This window comes from Plectropomus leopardus, chromosome 18 (assembly GCF_008729295.1).
Source record: "Plectropomus leopardus isolate mb chromosome 18, YSFRI_Pleo_2.0, whole genome shotgun sequence".
Taxonomy (NCBI): domain Eukaryota; kingdom Metazoa; phylum Chordata; class Actinopteri; order Perciformes; family Serranidae; genus Plectropomus; species Plectropomus leopardus.
Genome location: NC_056480.1, coordinates 12,110,806 through 12,121,381, shown reverse-complemented (window position 1 = coordinate 12,121,381; position 10,576 = coordinate 12,110,806). Strand labels below are relative to the sequence as shown.

General features: G+C 38.4%; 1 protein-coding gene across 2 annotated transcripts; it reads right to left on the bottom strand.

Annotated features, from left to right (window-relative positions):
• Positions 1-2,582: 2,582 nt before the first annotated feature.
• On the bottom strand, positions 2,583-10,190 carry si:dkey-202e17.1 (uncharacterized protein LOC555344 homolog). 2 transcript variants are annotated; one of them, XM_042506673.1, is made up of 4 exons: positions 10,080-10,190; positions 9,696-9,859; positions 6,400-7,064; positions 2,583-4,729 (listed from the first exon to the last, which is right to left on the bottom strand). In XM_042506673.1, the coding sequence occupies exons 2-4, from the start codon at positions 9,844-9,846 to the stop codon at positions 4,565-4,567; spliced, it is 981 nt and encodes a 326-aa protein (XP_042362607.1). In that variant the 5' UTR covers positions 9,847-9,859; positions 10,080-10,190; the 3' UTR covers positions 2,583-4,564. The 2 variants fall into 2 exon arrangements, with proteins under 2 accessions (XP_042362607.1, XP_042362609.1); XM_042506675.1 differs by having other exon boundaries at positions 9,696-9,746.
• Positions 10,191-10,576: the final 386 nt, after the last annotated feature.

Genomic DNA, 10,576 nt, shown 5'->3' with positions numbered 1-10,576 from the left:
GGAGACGATGGAGACTTGGACCTCCTCACCGTCTCGCAGGCTACGTTCACACTGCAGGTGCTCCTGCTCAATTTTTAAATGCTGCACATTTTCTATCTGTCGGATCATTTTGGACAAATGCTTATATCTGCTCTGGGATTTATACCAAAATATATAGGTAATAAGCAATACAAGCTGACAGGAGCCTCAGAAAGACTGGTTCAGCATCTCATACCAAATCCGAAACATTTCATTTTCACTTTCCTCTGTTTTTTTACTGTCCTACAGGTAAACACTCAGTCCAGTTCCTCTTTGCAGTGGACTGGAAGAGCCAGACGCATGCATCACACAGCAACTTTAGCTTAGTCTTCTTGTGTTTTACAGTCCTGCTCTGTGCATGTTCATGTGACAGTTCTTAATCAAAGGCCACCACATTTAAGTTCTTCAGTACCATTACCAGCACAGTTGAAGAGAAAAAGGTTAGCACTGTAAGGTTAGCTGTGCTATTTTTGTGGGAGGAGACTGTCGGAATCAGAGGCCAATTGTTTTAAAAAAATTAAGATTTCTCACTAAAGTAAGCGCCAGTTGGTAGATCAGATAAACACCGAATTAAAGGTCGACCCTTGTTCGTTATGTCAAATTATTTAGACAGACCTTCACAAACCAATCAAATTGTAAAAGGAGTTTGTCTGTTTAAAATCAGGTATTTAGAAGCTAACTAGAACAATCAGCTGCAGCAGTTATATCAGATTCCCCGTTTTCCTTCATGGTCTGAGTTCCCAATAGACACCACCAATGTCTTCCAGTGCAAAACCGGCTTAACTTCTTCTATCCTCACACAGATCTCAAACTGTTCTCTGAGCCAAAGAAACTCTGTAACGGCTGACATAAAAAGACTCAGAGATACATTTGTGAATTAAAGACTTAATTAATTTACATTTAAGGCCACAGATTGTGTCTTAAAAAACATTTGTGAAAGACGCTCTATCCCAAGTCTGGACAATCATTTTACAACAAGCAGCCATCTTTCCCTCCGTTTCCAGTCTTTATGCTAACCTGCGCAGTTGCTGGATGTAATCTCATATTTGCCATACAGAGGGAGAGTGGTAGCAGTCTGAATATCTAACCCTGAGCCAGAAAGCAAATAAGAGTATTTCCCAAAATAACGAACTAATCTTTTTTAATTTAAACATGTTAAAGCTACATTTGGAGGTGGTTTAAACAGCATCTCTGAAAGAGCCCACAAACAGGGTTAATTTTTTTCAGTGTGTGAGCAGGGTTTCATGTCCTATACCGCAATAGCTAAAGAAACTAAAAGAAACCTCAACTGACACATGTCAGTGCAAAGTGCACAGTGAACTCAAAACATTTCATTCAAACTCACATTCAGCACATTCTGTCTGTTCTATGCAGTTTGGCAGGAGACAACGATTATAGATATAGATTTAGTTGATTTATAGATGTGTTTGGCTGTTACTATGGCAACTCATTTCAGAATTATGAACAATGTTGTCTAAATCTGGTCAATTCAATTACATAAATATAAAGAATAAAACTTTAAAAACAACATTTTTGTTTTTGCTCCCATTTTTGCAGGTTTAAGTGAAACATCCAATGTCATTCCCCTGAATTTGGTAATATATCCAACTAACCTCACAACCACACAAGTAAGTTACGCGGACAGACGGCTGTCTGGTCAAAACCTTGGTGAGGACGATGAGCACGCAGACGAGCTTTCAAGATGGTTTCTGATAGTTTGTGCAAGTCTTTGTCGTTTATTCCAATTGTTGCATCAGCTGATCGGGTGGCTGTTTTCAGACGATATTGCAGGTGAAGACGCTTTATGTGGAGGTCCTGAGTTGGAGCGGCTACATGTGGTCTGCAGTTTTGAGGCCGGTTTGATGTACTGCCAAATTAACGGAAATGACAAAACTTGGGACATTTGCACCATTGTGTTGTGTGTAGTTTTAGAGTAGCCTTTTATTGTTACTCTCCCAACCTATTGAGTGCATAAAAAGTCTACAATCTTTAACATAAACTTGTAAAAAATGGGAGCAAAAACAAAAATGTTGGGTTTAAATTTTGTTCAGTATATATTGCAATAAGAAGTGCATTGTGACAATATTACTATATGAAAAGAGCACAGAGCTTAACATCAGAATTGAGGCACTTTCACCTGCAATGTGAATATAGTTACTGTATAAGACTGTTGTTACAGATGTAGTTTATGGAGCCAACAGTGTATAAAAACACTTTGTATTTCATTTAGGGAATTAATTTCTGGGATTTGTCTCATCTTTGTGGGTCACTGTTTGTGGGTGTTTCTTAAGAGTTGTCCACAAAGCAGCGATGCCTTCAAGGGCATCTTAATGACTAAACACGCAGTGTATTCTTAACCTGTTTATTGTATTTTCACATTATGTTGTAGCTACTTCAGTGTTCATTTCTTAAGCTGTAGTTGTGTTAGGTCATCTTAACAAAATCTATTAACCTCCATTATGATGAATGTTGTATGGAAAGAGACACACTTGACTGTAATATATATTGTTTTATTGTTTAACACTGTAAAAGTGCCAGAAGGAAAAGTAATCTTAGAGCATGGTAGTTCAACAAAGTAAACCCTTTTTTTCAATAAATAAAATATAATTTCTTAAAGAGTGTCCATTTGAGTAATGAAAAGTGCAACACAGAGATATGACATTTGACATACACACAGCTGGTACATGCTGTCAGTCCTGCTGATCTAAAGACTCTGGCTGTGTCTCAATTCTTGTATAAAATGTATAGGCAACTGAAGTGACTGAAGAACTGCACAAGTACAAAGACAGGAATGTATGACAAAAAAAGTCTCTGGTTAAAATGTAGATGTTTGGGAGTTGACACCACCGTCATATCTGGCTTGTAGATATAAAGCTACAATCAGCACACATACAAAAACCTAAGTGTAAAAAAGGAGACTACATGATAAATAAAGGGCCAGGAAATAGTGCGGCACATAAAACGCATTAACATTCGGGCCCAGAGGAACAGTGCCAGGCTTTGAAGCCAGTTTGACATAGTGGCAAAAATGTGGAATTACATCTTCCGGGTCCATTATGTGATGCCATAGGGCTCAAAAAATGTAGATAGATCAGTAAATACATTTGAGTGTCATAACCCCTGCAAAATGACCCATTCTACTATTAGGATTCGATCTATGTGGTCCGATAACAAAAAGTATAGAAAAGCTGCACGACTGAATTTTTTTTTCCTATTTAACTTAGCTGAGAGTTAAACCGGAAGTCAGACATTTGGCCAGAAAAAGACACAGCAAGTTATCACAACGCAGCTTCTGCTTGAATTTAGTGTAATTATATTCTGTTTTCAACCATAGACTGAATATAAAGATGGACGACGTAACAGCTCTGCAAAAGTGAAGTGAACACATCCAGATTGTCCCCTGGTAGCTGGCTGCAGTACAGGCCTTAAATCCCACCCTCTCTTTGTTAGCAGCTGGGACATAGGCCAAACTAAAAACTCAAAGTACACATCGAATACATTTTTCCCAGAAATGGTTTCTGTCATTTAATGTAGTTGTTATCACACCGATGTATGTTCAGGGGTCTGTTTTTATGTTAAGTTTGGCTTAAACTAGTTATCTGATGCCATAAAAAGTGGGGTTGATGTCATGATTGACAAATGTGTTTGCCCAACGGTGTGTCCGTAATCAATGGCGCGGCTTGTGTTTGGTCAGATAAGTGAGCAGGAAGTCAATATCCCGAAGATCATTACTGTACAGTATCTCACTCCAGGACAAGATGGCAGCAAACGTATCAGGGATATTATAACTTCATTTTTGCACAGTGGAAATGGTTCGTCCATCTTTGCAGTCTATGCTTTCAACATATTGAACTGTATACGGCAATAGCATGTGATGTTCAGAAAATACTTTTTGTATAATGCAACAAAGCTGAAGTTCTGCTGGTTTTCTACTCTGCAAATAGTGCAAGTGAGATGAGATCATTATTAATGCTACTATGTGCAATAGACAGCACATTTTGGGGGCCAGTGTAAAAGAAACCACTGCTTTGTTTGCAGGAGAAGAAGGTACTGTGGCATAATTTTTGTTCTCGCTCAAAGACATTTTTCATTTGCCAATTTCCCATCTTTTCTCTATCAAAATTTTTTTTATGTCAGCCATTTAGGTGAGTTAGCCTTTTCTGAGCATGGCAAATGTTACTCCCTGTATGTCATTGGAGTTTCCTCCAGATTTCGCTATCATGAAAGACATAGGGTAGGCATTGAAGGCATGCACATTAAAACTGGATTTGTCTTTTATTTCTACATTTCTTCATTTTTTTTCTGTACACCAAGTAATAGAAAAAAACACCCTTTCACATCCCCTAACATGAACACAGTTTTCACAGTCTGACTTTGGCAGTAATACTTGCAGGTGAAAGGAATCAACACATCTTTAAACATGAGCAGACTTCAAGTCCAGAGGTATTGGAGACAATTAAATACATTATGTGAAATAAATTAAGCTTTGCTCTTTGATACCCTCAACCCCTCCCCCAGTTAGTTCAGAGGTGCACACCCCAACATTTTATGTGGACTTAGTCGTGGTGTTAAATTCAGTTGGTTCATGAGGATTAAATCTGTATTTGTATCCAAACGGCCGCAGATGGTACGTCAGGTACTCCAAAACATACAGCTGGACAGCGTATATGTAATGAAAGGATACCACAAAATCTGAGCAGCAACCTGGACCCTGGAAAAAGAGAGAAACACATAAGAGTTTAGTTACAATTCAGATTGTGTGCTCAAATAGCAGGATCAGTATCAACCACATAACACACACACACACAAGTACATCTAATGACCAGTAAAAATCACCCTTTGTTTGAAACTTGAAAGTATTTCTTTCGTCTAGCTTTAATAATTCCATTAAAATAATGTAGGGGGGGGGCTAATGCGACATCACTTTGCAATGCAATTGTAATTATACATTGCATTGCAGCTTTGCAGAATCAAAGCACAGCATCATGTTAGGGCCGTGACATGTAACATCTAGTGTTACATAAAACATAAGTGTTGGCAGCACTTTCTTTGCAACAACAATGTAACTCTTCTGTTATAGCAATATTATTGTCCATACCGGGGTCATGTAGGAATAGCGACCTTTTCTCTCCCTCACAACTGAGTGGTGGTTAAGTGGTTATTGTATGTTTTGACTAACAAGCGTGAGTAAAACCTGTTAACGGTCATTCTGTAAAGCGTTTTCAGTGTGAATGAATAAAAAGCTTCGTTTCCCAGTGGACTTCCACAACACTGGCTGACTGTCAGACCTTGGCCTGTTTGGATTTGCATGTCCACTGACAGAACACTAAAAACAGTGAGGTATATTAACTTTATGAATTCCCATCATACAAATTAACTAAACTAGAAGCCATCTTGCTATGGGATCACTCCAGCTGCAGCACCAATCTGCAACCTAAAACAAATGTGGTAAAGGTGGCAATAACCCCTTCCCTACTTCCCTACTTTCAGTGCCCTTGCCCAGAAAAATATCGATGTTGGAGCTTGACCCTCATTTTAATCTCAGCTACAACAAATGCTTTATGCCCGATGCTTGAATGGCTGTGATGCTATCACAGTGACAAAATCTGCCCACAGTTAGACATATAAACACTGTAAAATACTCAAAATCCCCTTTGCTGTAGTTTCTATAACAATAAGGGTGTGAGATTAAATAATGAGGGTCAGAACTTTGACCACCAAAATTTTATCAGTTCATTGAGTCTACTTGAATGTTTATGCGAAATTTGAAGAAAATTCCCTCAAGGTGTTCTTGAGATACCGCATTCACAAATCTAATCAGTTCATCATTGAGTACAAGTGAACCTTTGTGCCAAAATTAGAAAAAAAAATCCCTAAAAGGTTTTCTTGAAATATTACATTCACAAGAATAAGACAGACAAAGTCACAGGGACCTTGACCTTTGACCACCAAAATGTTATCAGTCAAAGTGAATGTCAAATTTGAAGAAATTCCCCAGAGCCATTCTTAAAATGTCCTGTTCACAAGAATGTGCCGGACAGACAACTCAAAAACACAATGCCTCCAGCCTCAGCTATCGCCGGCACTGAGGCATAAAAAGGCAAACTTTATTGCAGCTCTGTGGCACAAACTCTGGATGGACACATTACAGAGCCACCTTTGCCTACACACCTTTACTTTCAACCTCTCTTTGCAAAAGATACTGGCTTACTACTTTTTGCATAGCCACTGGATGTAAATTGGTAGGTATGGAATTGTCCCATATTAAGTAATCCCCATGCATCTTATTGGCATCTTGAGACATTCAACTCATTTTATAAGATTACCTAAAACCAGTTTGAATGCAGACTCTAAACAGGACTTGTGAATTGTGTTGCATACCTCTACTGGAGTATAGTGGTCGTAAATCAGATACCATGGCCGTGGTCTTGGGGGCTGTCTGATCAGGTAATGGTCTGGAGGATAAGGATGAAATGTTTGTCTCCCCAACTCATCTCTGGAGTCTGCTGGCTCCACCTTCATTGTCTCCATACATTTTCCCAGAGCCATGTCCTCAATGGTGGAGAAGTGGGTACATTTCCCCGTATCGAACCCTTTGACAAATCTTCTCAGCGCTTCCTTACTGAGGACATAACCTGCTCCTCCACTCATGTAGCCCTGCTTGATGAATGGTTTAAATCTTCTGCCCAAGTACAATGGCTTTTCTGGATCATATTTGGACAGGGTGTAGCGTAGATTCTCTACAACCACGAATGTGTCGTCATCTGCTTTTAGGAACCAGTCCGCTTCGTCCAGGTGGTGCTGGTGGATGTACTGAAAGGCTCGGATGGTCTTCCAGTACAGGTTGTCCCTCCCTTCGCTCACGTTCAGCTCCACAGTGGGGAAGTCAGTCTTAACGGAGCTCATGTACAGCACTTTGTTGCAGCGCTTGGCCCATGTTTCTCTGATGTGTTTAGTTCGGGATTCCAAGTTCTTGGGTCCGGTCATGATCCAGCACAAGACTCGTGTTGTGTGAGAGGCATTAACTGCTGAGCGGTTGTTCTCAGCTGGAGGAATTTAAGAACAAAGTATCAGAAATGTGTTGCATGGTAATTTTAGACCTGTGAATTAAAGACCCAAGGTTTTCAGTACAGTACACTTAGAGTAATGCGTCAAAAGTATAATGAATTCCTAAGCAGATGATCCGGTACACCAGTTTTACTAAGGCAATGAAACATTCTTGCGGTAACAGCACTGCCAACGATCAAATGCCATCAGCACTGTGGTTATCATTGATTTTGGGCAGCAATACAGCACAACCTCTGTCTTCATTTGTAATTTGAATGCTAGTGAGTACTTCATCCAGTCAAACAGAGGTCGATACAGCACAGAAGGACCAGAGAACCAGGCTTCAACCTGGATAGCTCTAAAAAATACATTCCCTTGTGGTTCAGATTGTCTAGAGAAAAGAAGGCATGCTGTGGCAGATAATACATTTGGTTAGTACAATTGGCACAAGTGCAATATTTTTTTACACAACGTTGTAACTGCAACGTAACTGTACCAAAGCTGTATGATAACTACTGAAGTTCTTGTTGATTGTTCATTTTAACATTTTTGTCTTATTTCAATGTACCTTAAGCCCCTTTCACACATGTAAACCTGGAACTATGAAGACATTACTTGGAGGAGCTGTATATAAGAAAAATGTCTGTCAATTGGATTGTGTAATCTGTGAATGAGTGCAAAAAAATTCACAAAAAGGCGTACATTCAGACGACAAAAAGGCTAGATGCTGGACAAGAGATAATACAAAGAGAAGAAAAAACAAAGTCTGAACACTAAGATATGCTACGATGAATATTTGATATAATTACCATCAAGGTGACGTTTCGCGCTACATGGTCTTCATCAGACTTCATCATTGTTAGATAAAGAGCACATATCTCAAAACATCACCTCGGTGGTAATTATATTAAATATTAATTGGAGTATATCTAGTATACAGACTGTTTGTTTTTGTTATTTTTTTCCTAATGTCCAAATAAGCCCTTGTGTGAAAAGAGCAAACCGTCGCTCGGAGAACTCACAGCAAGTGACTGGGTGTGTGATGACTTTTCTTCAACACACTGCTGACAACATTTTTTCAACATGCTGGCACTCGAGTGACACCAGGAAAACAACCTAGGCTAAGGAAGGTAAATTTACATCAACACAGTACATTTCTAAGTGGAGAGAGACGAGACTCTGGAGCTGCTGTTGGTATCAGGGCAGACACCGAAATTGTCAGGCAAATTTAAGGAAATGTAAGGTTCTTTTCTTTCTTGTTTCTGACCAAATAATGAACCAGCTACATAACCACAGTGTAATTTGCATGAAGTCCTTCCTCCTGCATGCTCTGCCCAGGTGCAATGCTTCACCTAAACTTAACAGTATTTCCAGTCCGTTAGAGTGCTTTAAACAGACAGTCTCCTGCTGTGTGCCACATGTGTGAAAGGGACAATGTCATGACCTGATTATCTGGACATCTTCCAAAGTTCATATTAGAAAACGGCTTTTGTTAGATTTTCCTTTTTAATGTGTTTGGAGACACCCCCTGTACATCTCTGCGAGTTACCTTTGTGTTTGAAAGGTCATTAAACCGTCTGTCCTCGTAAAATGTCACTTGCTTCTGTTTTGTGATCTATAAAAAAGATGCTGATGTTCTTGTTTGGCTGTAAAGGAGCAGCTGCCGATGGTTTTCATTTATTGTCAGATGTCAGTTAAAGTGAGTTCATCATATTGTAAATCAGCAGTACTCCAGTATAAACCTTTGGACCCAACCTTGCACATAAACGAAATGATGTGCTGGAAACAGTGGAAATCACTCACACACACACACACACACACACACACACACACACACACACACACACACACACATACACACACTTTTTGTTTGTTCTGTTGTTAATCAGCCCTGACTCAATGTACATGGCCCTTTATTTATTGTGTCCACATATTGCTAGTGCCTCCTATAGAGAAAGTAAGGAGAAGGGCAAGGACTTTTTGTTTTAAAAATAAAAGAAAATTTGTATCTGCATTCACAGACGTTTTGACATGAAAAATAATCATTCAATAATCCAGATTAAGATTAGCATGTTATATAATTGTAACCATAGTCTAAATAGTTTCTGCACAACAGTGACTGACCTGCAGCATCAATATTGTAGGAATAATTAGACTACAATTGGTAATTTTTGCATACCTTTATATGATTTATGATATATCTGTCAAGACACAGCTGATGACTTTCATTACAAGAACTTTATCTAACCCACGATTAAAAAAAAAACCCCAAAAACGCATGCCTATATGGAATTAAATAACTCAATATTATAAAATATCCTCTTATAATGTTGTAGTGCAGATTTTGAAAACAAAAAAGATGCAGCATCTCCAAATACATCACAATGTGGCCATACAACTCTATAAACTGGTAAAAAACTGTACTGGACTGTAAAAAAACAGAAAGTTTTCGGAAATTGGTTTTCAAGGACAACTTCTTTCTTTAAAAAAAAAAGAAAAGAAACGGATGAAAATGACATGCTGCCTCTTCTTGTGGCCCATCAGCCATAACACATGCAAGAATAAATACATCAATAAATACAATAAAATAAAATACAACTGAACAAAATAAGAATGAAAACAGTGCCTACCTGTATGTCCGCGCTGTAAATCGTATTTGACAGCCCTCATGAAATCAGTGACTTGTTGTGTGGAAAAGTGCGCGTCCAAAAGAAAACGAAGAGAAAGAAATCCCATCATCAGTCCAGTGGTGAACATTAAATTATACTTAAAGTGCTTCATCTTCCTGATTGACCTGTTGGACACGATGTGCAGTTAGTCAATCGGCATGATATCCACGAGGCAACTTTCCAGCTTTAAAGTTATGAGAATAAAAGTTTAAAATGTTAATTTAGGACGAAAGTTAAATGGATGACTTACTGCAAAGAAAAAAAACCCAAACTGTTAATAATTTTAGAGCAGTAAATAATTAGGCTATGAGGGTGATTTCCATCAGAATTTATTTTTTTTTTTACCTTGTTATTAAATAACTCCAAACTGCAGTTTTCTTTCCGTTGGTCCTTCAGAGGACAGCACGCTGCTCTTTTACTCAGGTGTTTGCGCTCAGTCTGATTCAAGTCAGGTGGAGCTATTGATGCGTTCAGGACAAGTCGGAAATCAAAAGTTTCCGACCTCCTGTGAAGTGAGTCATTTTGTATTTGGCCATTTCTTCAGCTTTATGTTTTTCATTGTTTGTAATCATTTTGTTTGTTTTACTCTAATTTTCTTGCTTTTATTGCTCATTGCATTCTTCCCATAGCTTATTTTTGAAAAAAAAAAACAAAAAACAAAAAAACAAACAAACAAACAAAAAAACAAAAAAACAAAAAAAAACAACTAATTTGCTCAGATTTCGAAGGGTTAACTCCTTAATCAAAATACAAGCTGTCAAGGAAGGTAGGATATTAACCCTTTGAACCTGGATCACCATTAGTTTTCTTGTAATGTGATCAGACAACTTTCACAAGCTTAT

Bases quoted from the DNA above. Each gene is read 5' to 3' on its own strand.
- si:dkey-202e17.1 (XM_042506673.1), bottom strand. From the start codon at position 9,846: ATGAAGCACTTTAAGTATAATTTAATGTTCACCACTGGACTGATGATG. The intron at 7,065-9,695 runs GTAGGCACTGTT...AAATTCCTCCAG, and splicing joins TTTACAGCGCGGACATACAG to CTGAGAACAACCGCTCAGCA. The intron at 4,730-6,399 runs GTATGCAACACA...CTCTTTTTCCAG, and splicing joins ACCACTATACTCCAGTAGAG to GGTCCAGGTTGCTGCTCAGA.